This window comes from Falco naumanni, chromosome 18, assembly GCF_017639655.2.
Source record: "Falco naumanni isolate bFalNau1 chromosome 18, bFalNau1.pat, whole genome shotgun sequence".
Classification (NCBI taxonomy): domain Eukaryota; kingdom Metazoa; phylum Chordata; class Aves; order Falconiformes; family Falconidae; genus Falco; species Falco naumanni.
In genome coordinates, this window is record NC_054071.1 from 2,580,751 (window position 1) to 2,605,279 (window position 24,529).

General features: G+C 57.0%; 2 protein-coding genes across 12 annotated transcripts in view; both read right to left on the bottom strand.

Annotated features, from left to right (window-relative positions):
- Positions 1-77: 77 nt before the first annotated feature.
- On the bottom strand, positions 78-9,399 carry ITGA2B (integrin subunit alpha 2b). The gene is made up of 30 exons (XM_040617694.1): positions 9,229-9,399; positions 9,022-9,152; positions 8,844-8,941; positions 7,780-7,945; positions 7,658-7,707; positions 7,444-7,489; positions 7,164-7,292; positions 7,015-7,062; positions 6,487-6,530; positions 6,308-6,367; positions 5,867-5,919; positions 5,522-5,730; positions 5,193-5,375; positions 5,067-5,112; positions 4,870-4,974; positions 4,694-4,749; positions 4,460-4,611; positions 3,668-3,781; positions 3,015-3,085; positions 2,787-2,934; positions 2,203-2,295; positions 2,020-2,099; positions 1,819-1,899; positions 1,643-1,745; positions 1,410-1,562; positions 1,217-1,327; positions 1,009-1,122; positions 675-782; positions 476-598; positions 78-244 (listed from the first exon to the last, which is right to left on the bottom strand). The coding sequence occupies exons 1-30, from the start codon at positions 9,381-9,383 to the stop codon at positions 149-151; spliced, it is 3,126 nt and encodes a 1,041-aa protein (XP_040473628.1). The 5' UTR covers positions 9,384-9,399; the 3' UTR covers positions 78-148.
- Positions 9,400-11,542: 2,143 nt separating this feature from the next.
- Positions 11,543-24,529, bottom strand: part of GPATCH8 (G-patch domain containing 8) — a 58,010-nt gene continuing 45,023 nt past the window's right edge. For 9 of the 11 annotated variants that reach the window (XM_040617084.1, XM_040617093.1, XM_040617094.1 and 6 more), the window contains 3 exons: positions 19,476-19,525; positions 17,889-18,019; positions 11,543-17,485 (listed from right to left, as the gene is read on the bottom strand). In XM_040617084.1, the coding sequence (XP_040473018.1) occupies positions 13,636-17,485; positions 17,889-18,019; positions 19,476-19,525 (4,031 nt within the window). In that variant the 3' untranslated portion in view covers positions 11,543-13,635. The remainder of the gene's footprint in view (positions 17,486-17,888; positions 18,020-19,475; positions 19,526-24,529) is intronic. The other 2 variants (XR_005831350.1, XM_040617092.1) reach the window with 2 other exon arrangements.

Consider the following 24,529-nt stretch of genomic DNA (forward strand, 5'->3'; position numbering starts at 1 on the left):
CAAACAGCAGGGTGCCAGGCAGAGGTTTATTGGGGGGTGGGGGCGGCTGCGGGTGCTGGGCCCCTGGGCGCCCCGGGGTGCTGGGACACGGGGGCGGGATGGGGGCCATGCCGGGGGGCGGGGCGCAGGCGGACCCCAGGGCACCCCACTAGCCCTGGGCATCCTCCGGCTCCTGCCCCTGGCCGGGCGCCAGCTCCTGCGTGTCCTCCTCGGCGGGTGGCCGCGTCCTCTTGAAGAAACCCATCTGGGAGGGGGACAGGTGACAGCCCGGCCGCGGGGGACCCCACGGCACCACCCCCGGGGGGACCCCACGGCATCAGTCCCAGAGGACCCACAGCATCCCCCCCCCCCCGTGCTGCCTCCTACCCTGTGCCCGCAGCCCCCACCCCCAGGGCTGGGTCCCTCCACTGTCACTGGGGCCCCGCCACCCTGGCGAGGTGTCACCGCTGTCCCATGTCCCCACCCACCCACTTACCTTCCACATGAGGAGGATGAGGAGGGTGAGGAGCAGGAGCCCAGCCAGGACCCCCAGCACCACCCACCACACCGGCACGGCCCCTTCGCCCCCGGGGCTGGCACGCACCACCTTGGTGACAGCCTGTGGATGGACAGGTGGGTGACACCGCTGCCACCACGGCCTGTCCCTGTGTCCCCTGTGGCCACCATGGCCCTACCGTGGTCTCCCCAGTGGGCAGGACGCGGGGCTGGACGCGGTAGGGCATGGCCGAGGTGTTGAACCAAGCCTGTGACTGGATGCGGAACTGCTTCAGGAGGTGCTCCCGCTGGGGACAGACACGGGGACACATGGGGACAGACATGGGGACACATGGGGACACACGGAGACACAGCACCAGGGATGCCGGCAGCCAACAGGGCACCCGTGACCCTGCACATTGTGTCCCCAAGGCTGCTCTCTGCAGGTCCCCGGGAGACCACCGTGCAGGAGGGGATGTGGCGGGGCCACCCTAGGGACATAGTGCCACCCCTGTCCCCAAGCGGGGACAGTACCTGCTGCAGGGTGTCCATCCAGAGCAGGGCATGGACGCTCACCAGCGCCCGCTGGTCCTTGGCCAGGCTGGGCACCCAGCAGGTGATGTCCACGCACGTGGCGTTGCTACAGTCCTGTGGGACATGGCGGGTGTCACCTGGACCCCCACCCTGCCACCCCGGGGGGCACCTCCCCCACGGGCTGCAGGTCCCCAAAGCCCCCACTCACCACGGGGACGAGGTCCTCCAGCCCAGCATCCAGCGGCTCCTCCAGCTCCCTGCGCTCCCGCCGGTGGGTGCCGTTTCGGGGTGCTGCGCCCGTGGGCCGGGGGATCTCCAGCTGGAAGGGGACACGGGACACACGCCACCCTGTCACCCACCCAGCGCGCAGCGGGGGGGTGCTGGTCCCCAGCAGCACCGACCTGCTCAGCGTTGAGGCCCGGCGGGTTGGTGCAGTTCATGCCCCCCTCGGTGCCCAGCTCCAGCAGGTAGAGCAGGATGCGGCCATCCAGCTGGCTGGGGATGGCCAGGTGCAGGGTGACCCCGCTGACGGTGCTGGGACCCTTGTTGTGGAGCTGAGGGAGGATGGTGAGGTGACACCAGGGAGGGGACAGAGGGGACGGTCCCCCAGGCACCCATGGGTGCATCACCCTACCTGGTAGACGTGCTCCACCTTGATGCCGTGGTCCTCGAGCCGCCGGCTGCCCTCCACCCTGTGCCAGCTGGTGGGCAGCACCGTGGTGGCAGGCAGGGAGTTGCTGGCAAGAGAGGGGGGTCAGTGGCCCCCCCGTGTGTCCCCCAGCCCCCCGTGTCCCCCCCCCAGGCCCTCACCCCCGTAGCGCCATCTCTGCCTGCACCTCCACGGGCACCGTCACCGTCACCGACGAGTTGGTGGAGCTGGGGCTGTTCTTGCTGCAGGGACACGGCAGGGTGAGGGGTGGCCACTGAGTCTGGGGACACGCTGAGGCCACCAAGTGCCGGGTGCCTGGGTCCCCACGGTGGGCAGGGGACAGGGGGTTGGCGCAGTGTCACCTCCGCAGCTGGAGCTGGAAGGTGATGGTGTCACCCATGTCCTCCAGCCCCGCCACGCTCAGCTCCATGTCCACGGTGATCTAGAGGGCAGCAGGGGGGTGGGGGGGTGTCCCAGTGGGTGGGTGACACCCCCCCCCCATGCCACCACCGGGTGATCGGCCTGGCGGGGGGACGTCCCCTTACCCGGGCACCCGCTTTCATAGGGTTCCCCAGCTCGCACAGCACCACGTGGCTCCCGTTCTCCTTCCGGGGGTTGCAGCTCAGCTTCTCCTGCCCCTGCGGTGTGGGGACATGGGGAGGTGACACCTTACGGACCCCCCTGGGCACCAACCACCCTGGGGACATGCATAGTCCAAGGGCAGGGTGTGAGCCCCCCACCCAGGCACCCATCACCACCAGGCACCCCCATGGAGGGTGTCAGCCCCCCACCCAGACACCCATCACCACCAGGCACCCCCATGGAGGGTGACGGCCACCAAGGGCAGGGTGTGAGCCCCCCACCCAGGCACCCATCACCACCAGGCACCCCCACGGAGGGTGACGGCCACCAAGGGCAGGTATGAACCCCCCCACCCAAGCACCCCCTGGCACCCACCATACTAAGCACCCATAGGGAAGGTGACAGCCACCAAGGGCAGGGTGTCAGCCCCCCACCCAGGCACCCATCACCACCAAGCATCCATAGGGAGAGTGATGGCCACCAAGGGCAGCATGTGAGTCCCCCCCACTCGGGCACCCCCTGTCACCCATCACCGGTGGGCACCCACCGGGATGCTGCTGCGGGCCGCCTGGTAGTGGGTGCCGGGGGGCAGCTGCACCCGCAGCTCGGCCTCGAAGGCGCCTTCGCCCAGATTGCTGGCGTTGGCGCGCAGGGACAGCACAGCCTCCGCCCCGATGAGCAGGCGCCTGCTGGGCCTGCGGGGGGACAGGTGGGGACAGGGCTCAGCACCCCGGGGTGGCACGGGGCACCCACCCTTGCCCAGCCGGGTGCTCACGTGTCGGCGGCCAGGCGGAGGTCCGGGACGCAGAGGTTGTCCTCGCCGCAGTCCTCCAGTATGATGTGGGTCTGGGAGGGAGCCGGGGGACACGAGGACAGGGGGGGGATGCAGGATGGGGACAGTGGGGAGTACTGGGGGACATCCCCGGGAAGGGCTGGGGATGGCGGAGGGTACAGAGGGGACATCCTGGGGAGGTGATTGAGGACAGTGGGGGGCACAGAAGGGACATCCCAAGGGCAGGGACAGTGCAGGGGACATCCCAGGGAGGGAGGGGGACAGCAGGGGACAGCACAGAGGACTGGGTGCCAGGGAGTGGCTGGGGACAGTGTGGGGGTTGGGGTCACATCCCACGGGAGACTGGGGGCAGTGTAGGGGGACTGGTGGTACTACCCGAGGGGGGAGCAGAGACAGTGGGGGGACGCAGGGGGGACATCCCGCAGAAGCACTGGGGACAGCGGGGAGGAAGGGGCTGCGCCCCAGGGAGGGGTTGGGGACAGCGGGGACAGGCTGGGGACCACGGGGCTGGAGCACCATGGTGGAAGTGGGTGCCCCGGGCTGGGGGTACCCCCACTTGCCCTGGCCCAACCGTGGGGACAAGCCCACCCCGTGGCACCGCGGCGATGTCCCCAGTTCAGCCGTGTCCCCCCTACCTGTGCCTGCACCAGCGTGTCCCCATAGAGCACCAGCCCCGGCCCCCCCGCGGGCAGCGCCAGGCTCAGGCTCAGCGCCACCGGGCTCAGCTTGTCCTTGAAGTCGGCCTCATCCTGGGGACACCCATGGGCAGAGCCCCCCGGCAGGCACCCCGCACCCACCCACCCCTGGGCCCCCACCCACCTGGGCTGGGGACAGCGCTGTCCCCAACCCTGTCCCCATCCCGGCTGGAGGTGTCACTGTCCCCGTCCCATCTGGGGACTCCACTGTTCCCATCCCTGTCCCCATCCCGGCTGGAGGTGCCACTGTCCCCATCCCATCTGGGGACACCGCTGTCCCCAACCCTGTCCCCATCCCAGCTGGAGGTGCCACTGTCCCCATCCCATCTGGGGACACTGCTGTTCCTATCCCTGTCCCCATCCCGGCTGGAGGTGCCACTGTCCCCATCCCATCTGGGGACACCGCTGTCCCCAACCCTGTCCCCATCCCAGCTGGAGGTGTCACTGTCCCCATCCCGTCTGGGGACACCACTGTTCCTATCCCTGTCCCCATCCCGGCTGGAGGTGCCACTGTCCCCATCCCAGGTGGAGTCACTGCTGTTCCCATCTCTGTCCCCATCCCGGCTGGAGGTGCCACTGTCCCCATCCCAGGTGGAGTCACTGCTGTTCCCATCTCTGTCCCCATCCCAGCTGGAGGTGCCACTGTCCCCATGCCTGTCCCCCACCCTCCTTGGACTCCGGTTGCCGCTGTCGTGTCCCCCCCCGCCCCATGCCAGCCCACTGTCCCCATACCCGCAGGCAGGCGGTGAGGTTGTGGCACAAGGGGGGTGTCCCCGGGGTCAGCACCAGCGCCTTGTGCCAGGAGGACTGGTGGCCCTGCAGCAGCAGGACCCTCCGGGACAGCTTGGGCTTCAGTCGGTCCAGCTGCAGCTCAGCATCGAGGTCTGGCAGGGCAGAGGGGGACATGGCACTGGTGCCACCCCGGCAGTGCCCCTTGTCCCCTCCCCAGGTGACACCGGCACTCACGGATGCTCTTGGGAATGTGCTGGCCCGTCACGCTGACACACAGCACCACAGGGAAGCTGCGAGGGGGACAGTACCCAGGGGTGCTCAGGGACCTGCCACCATCCCTGGGGCAATGTCCCCAAACTGGTGGTGTCCCTCAGGGGTCCACATGACACTGTCCCCATGACACGGCTCACCAGCTGACATTGGCACTAGAGCCGGGCAGGGCATGATCCAGGACCTTGGGGTTCAGCCCATCAGGGACACTCAGCTGGGTATGGGCCACCACCACGGGCTGTCCCCTGGGACATGGGGACAGAGCTGAGGTGCCAGGAGACCCCAGGCAGGGACCCCCGGGCCATGCGCCACCAGAGCTGGGGGGATGGGCACTCACCTGTACACGGCCACCTTGGCCGCCCCGTAGGCACCCACCAGCAGATCTGCAGGGACAAGCAGGGGGTCGGTGACCGGGTGGGTGGCACCAGGACGGCGTGGCAGTGACCACGTGGCACGGCCGTACCGGGGTAGCCGTTGCCATCCAGGTCCGTGGCACCGCGCAGGGCGAAGCCGAAGGCGGCTGGGCCGGGGAAGGGGCTGTCGAGGCGCTGGGTGGGCACCGGCATCAAGCCCTCGCTCTGCCCACGGAAGATGAAGACCTGCCCGCTGCCGCTGTCACCCCCCAGCGGGGCACCCACGGCCACATCTGGGGACAGCGCGGATGTGAGCACCCACCGGGTGACCCATCCCAGCACCACCCCCCACCCGGGACCCCCTGCCTCAGTTTCCCCAGTGGTTCAGCGCTGGCAGAGCCCCCCCCTGCCCACCACCCCTGTGCCAGCCCGGTGTTACCGCCGTAGCCGTCCAGGTCCAGGTCCCCGAGGCTGGCAATGGCGGCGGCGAAGCGGCCGTAGGGGTGGGTGCCCGTCAGGGTCTGGGGGGGCTGCGCGAAGGGCTGCCGCCTCCCCCCCAGGTAGAGGTAGAGACGCCCCACCTCGCTGCGCTGGCCATCGGGGCGCCGGGCCATGTACAGGGGGGCACCCACCAGCACGTCGTCCCTCCTGCGCCCAGCACGGGGGTCAGGGTCCCCAGGTTTGGGGACTGGTGGCACCCAGGGATGTGCCAGGCGGGGGGCAGCACCCTAGGGTGTCCTCATGGGGGATGGAGGGGGGGGGGGGGCACAGTCCTGGCTCTTACCCGTCCCCATCAACGTCAGCCACGGCCACCGTGTGCCCAAAGTACGATGCCACCTGGAAAGGGCCCGTGTGGAGCAGGGGGGCGTGGGGGGGGGGGGGGGGGGGGGGGGGGGCGCAGGGGGGGTTGTGCAGGGTGTCGTGGGGGGTGCTGGGTGATGAGGGGGGTGGTTAGGTGCTGGGATGCTATGGGGTGGGGGTGCAGGGGTGCTGTGTCAGCACGGGGAGGGGGTCAGAGGGGTGTTGGGGGGTGCCAGGGGCAGTGGGCAGGGGGGCAGCAGGGAGCTGTGGGGCACTAAGGGGGGCACTGGGGGTGACAGGGCAGGGTGCTGGGGGTGCTGGGGGTGCTGGCGCACGGCACCTGGGGGCAGTGGGGGCAGGGGGGTGGCGGGGCAGGGGAGTAGGGGGTTGGGGCATGGGGACGTGCTGGCGCAGCGGGGGGTACCTGCTCGCTGGCGATGCCCCACCGCCGGCGCAGGGTCGCCCCCGCACTGAAGATCTCCACCTGCCCAGAGCAAGGTCAGGCCCCAGCCCGGGGGGCCACACCGGGGGGCCTGGCCATGGCGCTGTGTCCCCCCAGGCGCCCCCCCCAGAGCAGGGCACCAGGCTCCCGGCACCACTCACCTCGCCCCTCGTGTTGCTCTTGTTGGGGACCCCCACCACGAACTCTGCGGGGGACAAGAGCCCTGAGTGCCCCCACCATGGCACCGGGGTGGGCACGGGGACATCCCCAGCACTTCGGTGGGCTTAGAGACCCCCGGCACTGGGGTGAGCATGGGGGCATTCCCAGCACCGGGGTGGGCACAGGGGCATCCTCGGCACTGGGGTGGGCTCAGAGACCCTCAGCACTGGGGTGGGCACGGGGGCATCCCTGGCACCGGGGTGGGCACAGGGGCATCCTCGGCACTGGGGTGGGCTCAGAGACCCTCGGCACTGGGGTGGGCACAGGGGCATCCTCGGCACTGGGGTGGGTTCAGAGGTCCCCGGCGCTGGGGTGGGCATGGAGACACAGAGATGGACAGGACCCCTGTGCTGGCACAACCTGTGTCCCTTGGGAGGGGAGGGCACTGCAGAGCCCAGGGGTGCCCAGGGCCCATCCCCCACCCCACCCCCACCCCGAGCAGCCCTGGCCCCCCACCCAACCAGCCTTACCTTTGGTTTTGGGGTTGTCATCGAACTCGCCCACGGCCAGAGAGTACCCTGAAGGGAGATGGGCACCGATGACCCCCGCTGCCGATGACCCCCGCTGTGCCCCGGCACGAGCCAGCGATGGGCCAGGGCCCCCCACGCCCGCTGCTCACCCCGGTACCCATCCTCGTACTCCCTGTCCACCGGCTCCTCCGTGGGACGCCCCGGGCGCTCCGGCCACAGCAGGGACTTGCCGTGGAAGCGGGTGAGGATGGCATCCACCTCCACCGAGTACAGGAGCCCTGGGGACACCGGGACGGGCACCAGCACTGGCACGGCACCCGTTGGCACCCACCCGGGGCTGCTAGTGCTGCTGCGGGTGGCACCCATGGGGGTACCCCATCCTGGGTGCCCACAGCCCACCGTGCCCACCCAAAGGCAGGCAGGACTCACCCGTGAAGTAGTACCCGCCAGGGGCACCCAGCACCAGCGTGCCATCCTGTGGGAGAGCTGGCATCAGCACCCACCCTGGCAACCCCCCTTTGCATCCCCCACCCTGACACCCACACCTGGGTACCATCCCGGCCACCCCAGGCACCCTCAACAGCATCCCCACGGGCACCCCCAGGGCACCCCGGTCCCACCGCTCCCCCAAACCCCCTCTCACCGCTGTGACGGCTGCGCTGAAGCCGATCTCGCAGTAGCGCCTGTCGTAGGCTGCGGGCACAGGGCAGGGTCAGAGGGGCCAGGGGTGGGGGGCACCCGCCGCCCCCACCCACCTGCCCTCACCGTAGTAGCTCTCGCGGTAGGTGCTGGCCATGAGCTGGTCGCGGCACGGCGAGTACCAGGCGACGCGCTGCAGCCCAGGGGCACCCACGAAGCAGGTGCCCGTCGGGGTGCAGAAAGCCTCGTGCTGCCCGTCCATGGCGTTCCAGTGCTGCAGTGGGGCACAGGCCTGGGGACAGGGTGGGTGCCCACCATCCACCATCACCCACCACCACCCACCCCCCACCATCACCCACCACCCACCACCTCCACCCCCCAAGGGTGCCCACCACCCACCCCCACCCCCCAAGGGTGCCCATGCACCTGGGTGCCCACCTCCACCCCCCATCCCCCACCCCCACTCCCCACTACCCACTACCACCCTCCAAGGATGCCCATGCACCTGGGTGCCCACCACCCACCGCCACCCCCCAAAGTGTGCCCACACATCTGGGTGCCCACCACCCCCCACCACCCCCCACCGCCCCCACCACCACTCCCCACCACCACCACCACCCACCACCACCCACCACCACCATCCCCCAAGTGTGCCCACACACCTGGGTGCTCACGACCCCCCACCACCCCCCCCACCACTCCCCACCACCGACAACACTCCCCACCACCACCAACACTCACCACCACCCACTGCCACCCCCCAAGGGTGCCCACGCACCTGGGTGCCCACCAGCACCCACCACCACCCACCAGCACCCACCGACACCCACCACCACCCACCAGCACCCACCAGCACCCACCACCACCATCCCCCAAGTGTGCCCACACACCTGGGTGCCCACGACCCCCCACCGCCCCCACCACCACTCCCCACCACCACCACCACCACTCACCACCACCCACCACCACCCCCCGAGGGTGCCCACGCACCTGGGTGCCCACCACCACCCACCAGAACCCACCACCACCCACCATCACCCACCACTCACCACCCACCATCACCCACCACTCACCACCACTCACCACCACCCACCATCACCCACCACTCATCACCCACCACCACTCACCACCCACCATCAATCACCACCACCACCACCCAAGGGTGCCCACCCACCCACTGGGTCACCCACCACCACTTTGCCATCCCAGCTGGTGACGGACGCCCCCAGCCACTGGTGTGACTTGTAGGTGTGGAGCTTCAAGGTGCTTTGGGTCTCGGTCTCGTTCCCTGGGGGAGCGGGAGAGGGGCAGCGTGCCGCGCTGGTGGCCCCCCCCACGCCCACCCATCACCCCATGGCGCCCACGCACCTGTAGTGTCGATGGGGAGGGGGTGGCAGGGGGTCTTGCCGGGGGGCCAGGAGCAGAGGAAGACGGCACCGGGCTGAGCCACGCCGGGCTGGGAGGTGTTGGCGCGGGGTGCCCCCACCAGCACGCTGGGGCTGGGGTGGGCACAGTGGGTGTCGGGGGGGGGGAACGGGTGTCGTGCCCAACCCCAGCCCCCCGCTGTCCCCTTACCTGCCCTCGGTCATGTGGAAATCCAGGGCAAAGCCGAAATAGCTGTCGGGGGGTCCCTGGTACGTGGTGGGGGGGTCCCGGAGGAGCCCCAGGGCAGGGGCTGAGTGTGGCCCCCCCAGGAGCAGCAGGGCCCGGAGCAGGGCAGCAGCCCCCATCGCCTCCCCGAAATGCGGCCGGCAGCCCCGGCACAGCCTGTCCTGGTCCCTGCTTATCTCTGGGGTCACAGCTGGGGACAGGGACAGGGGCACAGGAAGGGCCCCCCCCGCCCGCCCCCCGCTGCCACCAGGGAGCCAAAGCAGTTTGGGGGGAGCAGGGGGGACGGCGGTGCCAGCCCTGGCAGAGCAGGGCAGGAGGTGGCGGTGCCACCGGGGGGCACATGGGGGGGTGGGCCAGGGCCAGGGCAGGAAGCCTGCGCCCACCACCCCCCTTCCGCCAGAGGCTGGGGCCAGGGCCAGCCCCCCCTCCCCGTGGGGTGCCTATCTCGGGGCGCAGGCAGCTGCGGGCTGGCCAGCGGAAACCCGGGGGGGGGGGGGGGGGGGGCACGGCCACGGGTGCAGGGGCCCCGTCCTCATCCCTTGGGGTCCCCTCCGCAGCCAGATGGAGCAGACATGGGGGGGGGGGGGGGGCACCTGGCTCCCCGCTCTCACACACACACACACACACCCGTGGGCCATCGCCCCCAAACTGCAGCCCCTTCCCCAGGGAGGGGCACCCCGAAGCCCTGCTGGGGAGATGGGGGGGCCGGGGAGCGCTTTGCGGGGGGGGGGGGGGGGGGGGGAACACGGCCACAGCCAAGCGAACAAGGGGGCTCCTTGTCCTTGGCGCAGGAAAGGGCCGAGTCGGCTCTCCAGCAGCTGCTTAATTAATTCGGCTTAATTCTTCAGCTTAATTAGTTCAAACCTGCTCCATGAGGGTGTCCCAGGCTGCCGGGGGTCCCCTTGCCGACCCCCCTTGCCGACCCCCCTTGCCCACCGGGAGCCAGGGGTGGGGAGAGGCACTGGAGCACCTCGATGCAAGCCAGCCCCCCCCCCCCGCCCCCGTACAACGGGGCAGCCACCGGTGGGAAGCAAGGCAGAGACGGGGGGGGGGGGGGGGCTGGGCACCCCAGGGTGGTCCCCGCTGCGCCCAAGCAGCAGTGCAGCCCCCGAGGGGGAACGCAGCCCCCTGCCCAGGTCTGTGCCGGCCCGTTGGAGCAGCTGGAGCCTCTTGGCCCGGAGCTGGGGCTGAGCGTGGCTCAGCACCGTGGCACTGGGAAAGGGGCACGCCGGGTCTGGGGTCTGCACCCAGGGGCAGGGGTCTTCCCAGGCTGGCAGCAGTGAGCACCCAAACCCGGCTGACCCCCCCCCCCCCCCGCCAGACTGCTTTACGGCAACTCTATTTCTTTCTCCCACCAAATTCCTCCTTTTTCCGTTCCTTGCGATACCTCCGCGCTCTCACCCACCCACCCGAGCAGCCGCAGGGCCCCCCCAGAGCACAGCCCAGGCAGAGGCAGGTCCCATCCTGCACCCCCAACCCTGGCAACATTCAGGGCTTTGGATTTTTTGCCTTTAACCAGTTAGAGAGGCCGGCCGCTCCTCACCCCAAGCCCTCGCCCCCCCAACATTCCTCCAGGCTGGCAAAAGGTGGAGAGGGGGCTGGAGGGGGGCTAGCGGGCCACCGGGCCACCTCCTCCATGGCAAGCCAGAAGCTGCTTGGCCAAATGGCTTCAGAAATGAGCGTGGTGCTGGTGCCACCTCCCAGCAGGACCAACGCTGCGGGGACACCCAAGGGCTCCTATCCAAAATAATGTCCTTTAAAAAAAAACAACAACAAAAAAAACCCAACCCAAAAAAAAAAAAACCCCAAACACACAACAAAAAATGGGGAGTACATTCTCTCTGTATCTAGCTCAGCATCTTTCAAGCAAAGTATTCAAATTAAAAGTAGTTTTACTCAATGAACCAAGCATCTAATACTGTTATTTTAAGAAAAAGCCCAGGGCGACATCATGATCAGATGCAGCAGCTCCAAGTCATCTCACGCAACCATACATTTTTTTTTCCACAAATCATTGGTTTATTAGAAAGGTTTTTCTCCCCTCATTTTACAGCATATATATATATTTATATATATATCTCTTATGTGACAAAGTTAAATACAGTCTGTTTATGCCTGTTAAGTAATGATAGGTTAATTATTTTTAGCACTATTCTGGAAGTCAAAAAAAAAAAAAACCCTGACTGCAGCGTGAAGGGTGCCAGAACACGCGTATTGAATCTAGAAGCTAATGAAGCTCAGCATTGAGACATTAATACTGTATTCTGTTAATTATTTACAGAGAAATTGAGTCCCTTTTTTTTTTTTTTTTTTTTTTACCGTTGTGTTTCAGTCCGACCTTAAAGAGTGACGAAGCTCAAGAGTTTTCGATCCTTCGAACCTCTGCCCGGGTCTCGGTGCTGCGCTTCAGGGGAGGATGGGGAGGGGGATGCCACGCAGCCGGCACGTGCTCCGCACCCCCCCTCGCTGCCTGCTCTGAAATCAGGCCCTACAAAGCCCCCCAAGGTGCCCCTGAACGGCTCTAACACGAGAAGGACCTTGAACCCCGAAACACCCGGGTCAGCAGGGACAGCGGCAACTCATCCTGGTGCGACGGGAAGAGCCTGCGGATGGAGAAGCCTCCCACGCTTAGTGTTAGCTGCAGTGTCAGAACCAACGGAGAAATCCCTTACGGAACATCACGGGCAGGCACAGCCTCAACAGATCAGTCCTAAACCACCTCTGCCTGCACATGAAGTGACAAATTGTTACGGGGAAAAGGCTCTTCCTTCACCAGAAGGCTGTACTGAACCGCACAGCCAAGCTGGCACCTCCAAATCACCCTGGGGTGGGGGGTGGGGGGAGGAAAAAACAAGGCGGGGAGGGGGTATTTTATATTCTGGGAGACAACCCAAACTCCTGACACTCCTGAGTGCCTCCAGTAGCTGCTTCCCTCCAAGCCGCAGCCACCGCCTCCCAATGCCATTCATTAGCTGTTAGAGTCACCAGTGTCATCCACGCACCTCACCTAGTCCAAGTCTCGCTTTTTTTTTTTTCTTTCTGCAAAATGCTAAATGAAGATTATTTTTTTTTTACATTTTATAGTACATAAAAACTTCAAAAATACATGAGCTTGATAAAATATACATGCTTAGTCATTTTGCATCTAGCTGAAACTATAAAGTTGAACCTTTACAAGTGTCTTATTTCACCTACAGCAAACATATTTACACAAAAGCCACCAGAACAAGTACCACTAAAAGAACTGGCTGTAAAAAATATTATTGCGGTATACTACAAATGTAACCTTTTTATATGAGCTACAAAAAGCAGCATCTTTGTTTACAGAGTTCAGTGCAATTCTTTACATAAAAAAAAATTCCTATAAATTAATAAAGAAACCATCAGTATTACAGAGGAAAGAACACGCTTTACATACCCCGGCCACTCTCCCCAGTCCTCTGTATTGCTTCAATTCCTAAAGGGATTTTTCTTCTCTCCCTCATCCAAGTGTCTCTTTCCCAACACCACAAAAGATGGAAGTCAGAATGACATTTATTGTTTTTCCCCGCCAGCTCCTCTCCGGAGAAGAGTGGTCAAAGCCCAGATTGAAATCACCAACCCCCAAAGCGAGAACCTCTCTCCAAGTCCAGGATATCCAGAAGGCGTCAAGGTGCAGCCCTCGTGCAGGAGAATGCTAATGCAGGATGGAGAAGGGTCAGAGCTCCAGGCGCACGTGCAGCTCCTCTCTTCGGCTTTAAAATAAGATCTTACTTCCACCTTTGCTGCTCACGCCGAGGGACCACCCCCCCCCCTGCCCCAAGGATGCAGCCAAGAAACCTCCTGTAATGCCTGACAACTGGTACCGGCCCAGCCAAAGCAAGAGCGGCGCTGCCCTCCACCGGTCTCCTCGCCAGGACCCACAGCTGTCAGTTACTGAATGTTTTATCGCTGATTACAAGCTGGATTCAATCATGCTATTTTGATTAGATGACCTGATTAAAAAAAAAAAAAAGATTTTGAGAGCCCTATGAGTCTGTATGAAATCTCATTTATCATCTACAAGGCGGCAGAAGGAAGATGACCAAGTGTAAGAATCCAGGGAAAAAAGCCTCGCCGAGTATCTTGCTGGTCTACACGTGAAATGATTCTTCTAGGCTAGAGCGCGGCGGCGTGCACGGAGGTGTCGGGGACGCGAGAGTCCCTGGTAGCAGATATACACAACACGTACAAACCGACCTGTCGCCTGCTGCTACCCAGCCCTCGAGCCTTTGCCTTCTTTGGCTGCTAAAGAAGTGAAAGGAAATTCTCACCTGCCAACCGGATCAACTTCAAGCCCCTTCCCAAAACGCAAAAAATTCTCCTTCCTCCAAGGTTACTTCATTTTGTCCTTCATGTGCCGTGACTGGGTGGATGCTGCAAGTCCTGTCCTGAGAAAATGGGGTGCAGCAAAGGGTGAAGATGTAACGCCGTAGCGGCCGCAGCAGCAGCAGGTCTCGGGGCGAGAAGGGTTGGGTAAAGAGCATGAGGAACGGGATGAAAAGTAAAGGGGCCCGGATGGATAGCTGATGCTGGAATGATGTGGATGGGGTGGCTGGCTAGAAACGTGGCAGGGTGCCCTGGAATAATCGAGTGGGTCAAATGGGATAAAGAAATGGGTGTCAGGTGGGGCTGGGGGATATGATGAACCTGAGCGAGAGGCTGGGGATGGGGGTGAGGGTGAATCCCGATGGCGGCGGCGGCGGCGGCTGCGTGGTGCTGCAGGATGGCGTGCTGCACGGTGGTGATGGAGGTTGCGGATGCCGCTGCTGGCTGCTGAATGTGGATGGGCTGCAGGGCAGGCGCTGCCGGCGCCAGGGCTGCCGAGGCAGGAAAGGCCTTGACCTGCTTTGCCAGAAGCTGCTGCTGAATGTGCTGCTGCGCAGCTTGCTGCAGCTTACTGTACTTCTCCATTTCTTCGGGTGTAAAAGTGATGGGCTGGCTCTCGAGCGGTGCTAGAGAGGAATCTTCTCCTCCTTCCCGATCCCCTTCGATGCTGGGCTCCCCGCTCTGAGGCACATAGCCAGAAAAGTGCTCGACATCTGGAACTAAGGGCATCATACTGGTTTCCACTGGGACCGGCTGGTTGCCCCCTTCCATACGTTCTAGCCCATCGCCATCACTTGGATCCGAGAGGAAGTTGTGCGACATGACCAGATCTCCAGAGCCGAAGCACTCGGGGAGTGTCGGTGCTTCGAGAGGCATGGACGGCATTTCCACGGCAGGTTCCTCGCGTTTCTGCTCATCCAAAGGTTTATCCTGAATCACCATCACCACTTCTTCCAGGAGAGACTGGTTGCCCAACTGAGCTTCCTCCATGCCTTGGGAAGCATCCTCAGAATCCGACAGCTCTTGCTCCTCGCCCCTCTCCAAGCCAGACTCTTCATATCTTTTGGTGTTCGGTTTTCGAATCGTTGGCAGTTTCCCAATTAAGGGGAGAACCGGTTTGTTGCCCAAGGAAGGAGGAAGTTTCGGGCCAAAGTAGCCCTGGGGAGGATCTTTGAGCTTTATGCCCACCTTGTTTGCCCCCGACAGCATCTCATCAGCAACACAGGGCTTCTTCTCAACCTTCCTGGATTGAATCTTTTCCAGGAGTAGTTTTGCAGTGACGGAGTTTCTCTCTTCCGGACTACAGTCGCCTTCCGAGGCCCTCCCTGTGCCAGAGCCGCTGCTGTTTTGGGAGAGCGAGCCAGACCCTTTCAGGTCCTCTCCTTTGCCATCTTCTTTCTTCAGCAACGATCCTTCGCTTCGGCCTGTCCGGAAATAGTGAGGAGATTGTGAGCGATAGATTTTGGACCTGATGAAGTCTCTTCTCCCAGACCTCCTCTCTTCGGGGCTCTCGTGGCCTCGTGAGCCCTTTCTTGAGAGAGACCTCTGCGAGTGGCTCCTCGTGCTGCGGCTGCGGTCCCTGCTATAGCTGCGGCTCCGTTTCCAGCTGCGACCTGTCACGCTTCGGCTTCTCCTCTTGCTTCGACTGCGGCTGCAGCTGCTGCTGCGTGTTCTGCCCCGGCTCCTTGTTCTTGACCTGCCTCGAGGGTGGGTTCGGCTCCTGCTTCGACTCCTTGACCTGCTCCTACTCGAGCTGTAGTCATCTTCAGAAGAAGAATACTTGCGCCGCTTCGATCTGTGATTTGAGCTGTTGTAGTCAGAGTCATCCTCAGAGTCCTGGGACCGCTTGGAATGGCACCTCGACTGGTCACTGTAATCGCTGTAGCTATCATCCGAGTAACTCCTCCGACGGCTGTACCGGCTGTGGTCTGTGGAAGCGTCAGAGCTGCTCGAATACGACCTGTGAGAGGAGTGCCTCCGCCCCGACCTGGAGCGGCTCCTGGAGTGCTCGCTGCCGGAGTCATAGTCATCGCTGTACTGCGACGGGGATTTCTGCTGGCAGTGCTTCCCGTGGGAGCCCTCGTCGCTGTCGTAGTCCCCGCTGCTCTGCCGGCTCCTGCGGCCGGCCCTGCCCAGGGAAGGAGCCAAACACCGTCTCCTCGAAGCAGATAACTGCTGCAGGTCAGTCTTGTGTTTTTTGCTGCCATGCTCTTGGCAGGAGTTACCACCATCCTCTTTCTTACCACTGCTTCCCTCTTCAGCAGACAGAGACTTCCTCTGGGACTCCTGAGAGCACCGCTTTTTCTTCTGGAAATGGCTACAGTCTTCAGACAGCTCAGTTTTTAGCACCCGTTCCGACTCAGCAGAAAGAGATGATTTGCCTTTTCTGTGCCTGCGTCTTTTCCGTTTCTTGGGTTTCTCTTCCCCCAGGTCAGTTTTCCGGCCCTTCTCATCGGCTTCCTCCTTGTGTTTGCGTTTGTGTTTGCTGGACTTTTTGTGCTTCTTTTTCTTTTTGTGTTTGTGGGATCTTCCAGACTTATTCTTACCAATTATGCTTTTACTACTGTCCTCTCCCTCCCCCTTACCAGCGCTTGCCAAACCGCACTCTTGCTTGTTCTGGGAGCCACAGGTGGACAGAGATTTGTTTTCCATTTTTAGAGCAGAACTGTTACCTATACTTTCTGCCTCCTTGGGTTTGCTTATCTCACCGGATTCTGTGCTCTGACTGTTTTCTTTACAAAGACTCCCTGTATCCTTTGATTTCTCTGCCCCTTTACCTTTACCATCTTTGTTGCGAGAGAGCTTGAAATCAAAATACAGGGGGTTACAACTGTATGAAACAGACGGTTCTGCTTTGGTAAATATGAGAAGCTCTGAAGGCCACTGGAGAGTTGTGCTCTCATCTTTACTCAGAACAGGGAAAAAAGGTCCTGTCGGATGCTTTGGTCCTTCAGAGGCATCTTTACAGCCTGAGACAGGCTGAGCAACTTCTTTAGTAGTGTCTGGCTCAGGGACGTTGCTCTCTGTAAGATGCGTGCTCTCCTGCACACTTGCATTTTCTAGGACTTCTTTTAGCTCTGTTTTGCCCTGCTGAGCTGCAGTTTCAGTAGTACTCTGCTCCTTCTGCTGCCCCGTGCTCTCAGCAGCCTTCTCTGTGTGCTTGCTGGGTTTGGGTTTTGGAGAACTACCCTTTTTAACTTCATGCGTGTTTTTTTTGTTCACGTTTTCAGCTTCCATTTGTTCCGTAGACTTCATGAAAAGCAGGAATTGAAAATTAGGCTTTACTTTACAGTGGGCTGGGGGAATATAGTGGTAGTATTCTGGTTCAGCTGCCATTGGTCCATCTTCTCGCCTCATCTTTTTTAGTTTAGATAATGTAGTGGCTAAAGACCCGCTGTCTTTGTCATGTTGGTCATCCTCCTCTGTCTTGCCATCCGAATTATTTGTGCTTTCACCCTCGCCAGACTTCTGCAGGCTCCCCGCATCCGAGGACCCTCTCTCATCAGCTTTTGCTCCATCTGCAGAGCTTGATTCTTCCACGTGGTCCTTGAAAACAGAAGCTATGGTCTCCAGCTTTACCGGGGTCTTCTTAGCAAATGAAAACGACACGCCTATCTTCTGCAGCGGGGTTCCCAAAGTGTTCTTAATGCCGAAGCCGATCGCTTGCGCTGTCTGGACGGGCATTTGGCTTGGCATAACAGCGCCACCGACTTGTCCAGTGTTTAGGAAACCTCTGTCCATTGTCATCTCTGTAGCTTGGCCAGAAGTCGTCTGGATGAAAGAGCTGCTGTTGGCTGCAGAATCGTCATCGTCTCCGCCTTCCTCATCCACAGCCACAGTGGTGGTTCTGAACATGGGTCCACTTCCAGGAGCACTGTATGGACAAGTTAAAATAGAGGAAACAGCTGACTGCCATCTGTATACCTCTGCAGCTTCATGCCTCATCTAAACCAGTCTTTCACGCATTTCAAGTGCTCTTGCATCCAGAAAGAAGCATTAAAACAGCATTATACAGCGGCTTGGGATTTTTAATATTAGATAACCAATGAAAATGCATTGCTGGATAAAGCAATTTGGGGATGCTCTGGACCACTGGTTTAGTGAATTCACTCCTACCAAAACGACAGCATGAGGCCGAACTTAAGCACGGCACTTAACCCTTGAAACTTAACACAAGATTACAGGAGCAAGAAAGCCAGTGCAGCAAAGGGCTGCAGTCCCACGCAGGGCTCCATCACACACGCTCCAACGGTGCTCGGGGGATCCCCTGTACTCACCATTCAGGCTGCCTCCTCTGTTCTGCCAGTTCATGTAGACGTCGGAGGGCTTTCTCCTGCTTCCTTTCATCTTTACGTGATCTTGAAGAGACATTGCGAGCAAATTCCCTTTGCTTGAGATCTTTCAACCTCTGAGGCAAAAGAAAGCAGGAAAATGGATTAGATAAAAGTGGTTTGCGGTTAAGTGTCTGAAAAAGTCTCTCTGCTGTAGCACTGGAAAGTACGCTGTAAAGCCCCTCCCCAGTAACGTTTCTTGAGCTAGGATAGAGCAACAGCATCTTAGCTCAACAAACCAAATGGAGCACATTGCCATCCTCCCAGTAGCTAAACGAAAAGACAACTGTTGATCACTTTTGGCTATGACTTCAAGTCTGTGTATATGCATTTCCAATCAACATTGCTGGTTTTCTTTAGCATGTACAATAAAGCTGATTTCAAAGCAACAAGCAAATTCTGGAAGGAAAGGGGGGGGGGGGGGAAGACTGTTTATTTTGCTGCTCTTGCAGGGTGCAAATGTACTTGACAAACAGTGCATGACAGAAGTCTTAATAGCATGGGCCAAAGAACAGAAAGGAATTAGCTGGTGCAAGAGAGTTACCCAGGTATTATCTTACAAAAGCAATGTACAAATTACATTGGAGAAGGTGCCAAAAATCCCACACAAATGATTCCGGTAAGCAAATAAATAATACAACATACACCACAAACAGTTACTCGCTTTTCTTGACAGTAGTTCTGAGACAGTCTCTCAAGAAACAAAATGCTCTAAAATGCAGCGGGGTCTTTTGGGGCTGAATACTTCAAAGGGCAGAAACACTAAGTTCCCCCGAATTCTTATCATATGAGGAAGTAAACCCAAACCCAAGGAATTTCAAACATGGTAACATCGCTGAGGAAATCTAGATATCCAAATTCTAATAATAGAAATCAAACATCCAAAACGTCGGAGAATTTTTGAAAGTCCTTGTCCCAAAGCGCTAGGAAAAGAGGCTGCCGTTTTTCCTTTGAATACATGTGAAAATTCACAAGGCATGTTTTTTAGTGTGCTGTCAAGTTTAAGTAACAGAAAGCAGCAAAGAAAGACCACTACCATCCCAAGGGATTAATTTTTCTTTTTTTGGTGCACAATTTGAAACCCTTTCAAAAGGCCCACTTCCAGAAAGCATCGTGGACCCAGCTTTTGAAAGTTTAATGTTTTTCAGGCATTTGATGAAGGGCCTGAAAGACTAACAGTACTCAAAGCAGCAATCAGTTCAGAAAAATTCTCATAGAAGACGTACAAATTATCGGTGAATTCTAAATATACCTTCTAGCTGGCTGACTCTGACTCTGCCTCTTTAATGGAGCAGAGTCAGACTGGTACACACAGCAAAGCAGTGGATCTGAAAACTAACCCAAAGCTCAAATTAGAGGAATTAAGTTGGCCCAATGTAAAGAGAACATTGCTTTGTGAAAAGGGAAGATTTGACAAGACAGAGGATTCTCTTACCTAATCGTATTTACTAAATGTGGTTGAGCGTTACCAAATCGGAAGGGAGGACACACAAAAGAAAATACAGCTATAGACACTAGTAGAAAGAAACTCACTCTTGTGATCTGGGCTCCAAAATTAGAAGGGTTTGCTTTCAATACATCAGCTGAAAACGTCACATCACAAAGAAAAAAAGAAAGTAAAAATATAACAAGAGTGGAAGGGGGGGGGGGAGAAAGAAAAAGCAAACATTACTACACAGGCTCTTGGTGTGTCTGTGAGCTACTCTACGGGGAAGGAACTGAGCCAGCAAAGCTACGGGACCGAGCTTAGGAATTCTGGAGCAGAAGGGAGGGATGCACATACACATACACGCACAGACACAGCAATGATCCCACCTGGAAGAACAGAGCTACTTTCACCAGGACAAGTAAAGGGCTCAAGGGTTTTGTGGTGTATGTTAAACGTTGAATACTGAATTCTTTTCCAAGAGGGAGGGGGGAAAAAAAAATGGACTAAGCAATGCTATCAGCTTTTTCATGCTGATTTAAAAAGCGTATCTAAAATGCTCCAGGAAGTCACCAACAGCTGACAAAACTATTTAACTGGGGTTTGATGCCAAGTCTCTAGATCACTCATCCATTTGGAAAAAAATACGACCCAGCTATTTACACCAGAAGTGAACTGTGACCTTTTACTTTAAAGAGGAAGGTGCAATGGTGCACTCAGAACGCCACCTCCACCCCCCTGGCATGGCTTTAAACATCTCCCCGTGAAATACAACGGGCTCAAAGTCAGTTGATAGTGATGCAGCTGCCCACAATGCAATCCTTCATTACAACAGACAGCTTGAATGAAAACAGAATTTAAATGCCCATTTCCTTAAATGCTGACCTTTGCGTGCCTCTGCTCCTACTCAACGCTTACAAATCAGAAGTGACGAAGCAAATGAACTATCCGATGCACTGCCAACTCCAGAATACGCAACACAACCCCACCTAGCTACACTGATACCTGCACCCTGTAAAATGATAAACCACTAACACCGGGGTTTTGAGACTGCTGAGAATTTCATACTCCCCACATCAGGGAGAAGTCGGTCTGATTTTACAAAGCTGACTTTACAAAGGACTAAGAGATCTCAAGGTTGAGTTTCTTTTTGATGCACAGGGGCCAAAAGGAAGAAGTAGAGGATAGAAAAGCTCCACAACCGCACCGTGCCAACTCCTTGGGAATGTAAAACATAGAACATAACGTCGCTCAGCATCTGACTGGTCTAAAATGACGCACCTATCATCAGAAATGATTTCTTGCGTTTGCAAAGAGCCAAGTTCCAAGAAACCTGGCTGGACTGCGTTATCTTGCATAAATGCAATTTGGGGTAGGGGAAGGAGGGACAACAGAAGACCAGACAGCTCATCTGTAAAAACACATCGCTACAGGAATAGATACAGAAGGCTATGCTCGCAGGCAGCTGATCAGCACTGAACTTTTAAAATAGCCAGAACTTTTCGAAATATCCTGTCAGAGTTAACTGCTACCTCACTGTTTCGAGCACGTAATTTAATCCACTCATTTATCCACGCAAATAGCAGTAGACAAGCAGTTAACTACAGCTATGCCTACCCCCCTCCCCCAAAACCTAACTGGGGTGAAGCAATTAAAAGCCTGAAGTACAATTTCACAGTAGTAAAAGGAGTGTATTGAAGCAATGAAATGCTTTCCAGCATACTCCAGGTCTCAGCCTTCCCAGAAACCTATCTGAACTGAATCGATATTTAAACTAGGCTTACACTAAAGAAATTTCCACCTAATCCTGAGGCAAGCATTCATTATTCTAATCCTCCCAAAATCTCTAAATTACTTTTAGGATCACACCATATGTGCGGGTGTTCGCAGAGGACGGACAGCTGCAGGAGGCACGCAGCACTGCTGTATTTGGGGGGAAAAAGGGGCAGCTAAGAAATCTGAACGGGAATTTAACGGAGCCACTCCATCATCCTCCGGGAGCTCCTCCCCAACAACTAAGGAAAAGGAGCCCTGGGAACCCACTGGAGCCCTGGGAACCTATCTTCTTGATGCGAAACCAGCCTTTTTTAGTCTTTCCACAGTGCTCAGCAATATTATAATGTCTCCAATAGGATCAGAACCCCCAACCTGTATTAAAGCAAACATGCAACTTCATGCTACTATAGGACTTAAAAATTAGGAGGCGTTTTTTTTTCTTCATAGGCAGTGTGTTTTCTGAGGAGCGGGTTTATCTAAGCAGCAACGCATTTACAAACTGGAGGATGATAGTGACCGCAAAGCCAAGAAATATGATTCAGCTGGTTTATGGCTTCAGCTATAAGAAGAGCTGCAGCAGTAAGCCCGGTGACCAGCAAATAAGAACACAAATCACCAGCACTTAAATAAAGCTGTCCATATTTCTGCAGACTAGAAGCAGTACTTCGCTACCTCGAGCCTTCCCGCAGCTTGGTATTGTGTTTTATTAATAGCTGCCGCCCACCTCAGCTTTGTGGCAAAGAATAGTATTTTAAGTTTTTAGTGTTGTTTCTAAGAAAACCACTAAGAAGTCTCTAATAAATTTCAATGGGAGTGCAAATCGAGCTCTTAAAAGAACAGGTTTTCTATAAAGTCTGCAGCTATCTCAGCACTCCAGCACAAAGAGGTTACCGTAATGGATTATCTCCCGATCACTGCACATCTCGGGAGGAGCCAAATTGGCATACAATGCCATTACCTTACAATTCTCTTCAAATCAGCTTAAATAAGCTGCACTCTGGCATCATTTAAGAGCTCCAGAGATAGCCCGTCACCGACACGTCAAAGTAAATAGAAGGGGGACGATCAGGATGCAGAAATTGCCATAGCAGGGGAAAACTCGGTGCACGCTAGGGCAATTGTGCCTGAGATTTTGCTGGTGAGGCTGTATCCCAGTACGACCTCCCTCCTACCGAACTGGAGTGCATTGCTTTTCAGGTTCAGGACCAGCGGCAAATGGATTTTCTCCGTTTAAATAGACAAAGCCATGCAATTTCACTGAATTGAGGCTTGCTCGAGAGGCATTCCTTGCCTCAAATCGCAGAGCGGGAAGAGATCACGTTATTCTCAGAATAAACCCCAGCGCTCTGCTACACCCCCTTGCTAGACCTGAGGATCTGAGACTTTCACGACAAACCTTAAATTCAGGAGAGAGGGATAGACTGGATCCGCATAGAGGGAGATTTCTGCATCGGCTTGAGACAGGAGGCAGCTCATGTGAGAGCACAATGGCATCAGAGCCTACTCCTCCCCTGCTATTGTTCTCAAGTCTCTCTGCCAATCCCGATTAAATAAAATAATAATGTACTTTTCATTACATGCCAGCAGATTTCTGGCTTCCTGAACTTTTGACGTCTGCTCGATTCTTTGCCACAAAAGCTTCTGGGAGTGAACTACACCACTGGCTAAACATGAGCTCAAAGGATGGCAACCTTTATAATTTTATATAAATGAGAATACAAGCCCTGCTTATTTTTGGTAATCCACATTCTTTGCACACTCGTAAATGAAGTGGAAAGAGCAGAGGGTAAAGTGGCACACAACTGCAGTTTTATTTCATCTTAATTTCTCCCCTGGCACCTCATTTTCAATTTAGGCAAATAGACCACGTGTTAATGCAACACAGATATCCCAGTGACACAAGCCTGCCTGCCCCTCGGGAGGCTAGCGTGGCTTGTAATCACGATGCCCAGGCCTTGCACACTGAGGACTTATTTTATTGAACACTCTCCATGTATAAGGGCTCTTCTGTAAATGTGTTTGCCACCAGCAAACAAGCAGCTGAACTGCTAAAAATGGGTTAAGAAAAATACCGTGGTTTGTGATTTTTGATTTTTTTTTTTTTTTTTTTGAGAGTAAAGTACTTCTGGAGGAGAAAAGACTCCCAGGTAACACCAGCTGTCTCGTAGAGTCTCCCTTCAGACTTCAACATTCAAGCTGTGCTTGAAGATACAAGTTTTTGGAAAGCACGAGTCCAGTTCTCCCCAAACCAGAAAGTTCAGGGTTTGGATTTAGAGTGCTCATCAACCACAGCAGTGACTGTGTTGGTAGTTTTATTGTGTTTTAACAGATCCCTCCCCCTTGGCATCAGAAGCAAAGATCCAGATAATTAGGGCATGAAGAGAACCATAGACCTATAGTTTCAGCTCTTTGGGAAAGAGGGTGGAACTAAGAACTTCTTTATGGAAATACAATCCCTTTGTCCTTTTATAAAGAGAATCTATGCAGAATTAATCATCTACACCTCCGAAATGCCACCCGTTTAGAAAAAGTATCAAGTGAAAGCTACATAAAAGACTGCATTTCAAACCGGTTAGCGTTCTCATAGTTAACCTGGCAAAAGTTCACACAGGAACATGTTTGTTTTTCACATTAAATTCAGAATGGTTTTATTCTGTTGGGTCAGTGACTCAGTAAACAGCTCAACCCTTCATCAGGCATGCTAGCAGGAAAGAGGTGACCGTATGTGAGATTCTTTAAGTTATTGGATGAAGTAAAGAAACCAAACAGTAAGAGCTGACTGTAAATGCTACAGTACTTACACATAATTCCAACCATAACTATTTTTGCAAGCTGCTGTTAAGTGATGAGCAATACAGATTAGGTTTATTTCATATACCCAGATAAGGTGACCTACACTCATCTTCATGCAAATCTAACATGAAGTGTTCTCTCAATGTCAAAACTCAAAACTGAATTAAGGGCTCACTCGGATGTAACGCCCCAAGGATACGTTCCCACTAAGTCCAGAGTATTCCAGGACTATGGGAGCTCTCAAGCATCTGGACATCACGTATCTGCCAGAAAACAGCACAAAACCACAAGAACACACTGGGCCCAACTTCATCACCCAGTTTCCTGCTAGCTGCAGTAGTTTTCTTTTACATTTGCCACCTTTTTGATTTATCTGTTCATTATTATTACTCTGTTGACAGTCAGGACCCTGCAACATCAGAGGCGAGGGTCCTTCTAGTCACTGGGCTCAGGATCTCACCACTAAAAATCCCTGTCAAAGGTATCAGTAGCTTTCCAGGGTACAAAAGTTATGACATCTACGGTTACAGCCTTTTCCAGTTGCTTACTGAAGTATCTTTTAAGGGAACAGAGTTTATTTTTCCTCTTCCTG

What these genes read in the sequence shown, in the direction of transcription:
- ITGA2B (XM_040617694.1), bottom strand. Translation starts at nt 9,383, where the DNA reads ATGGGGGCTGCTGCCCTGCTCCGGGCCCTGCTGCTCCTGGGGGGGCCA. An exon ending in GCACATTCCCAAGAGCATCC is followed by an intron (nt 4,612 to 4,693) that starts GTGAGTGCCGGT and finishes CTGCCCTGCCAG; the next exon opens with ACCTCGATGCTGAGCTGCAG. An exon ending in CTCCGCCTGGCCGCCGACAC is followed by an intron (nt 2,935 to 3,014) that starts GTGAGCACCCGG and finishes GTCCCCCCGCAG; the next exon opens with GCCCAGCAGGCGCCTGCTCA.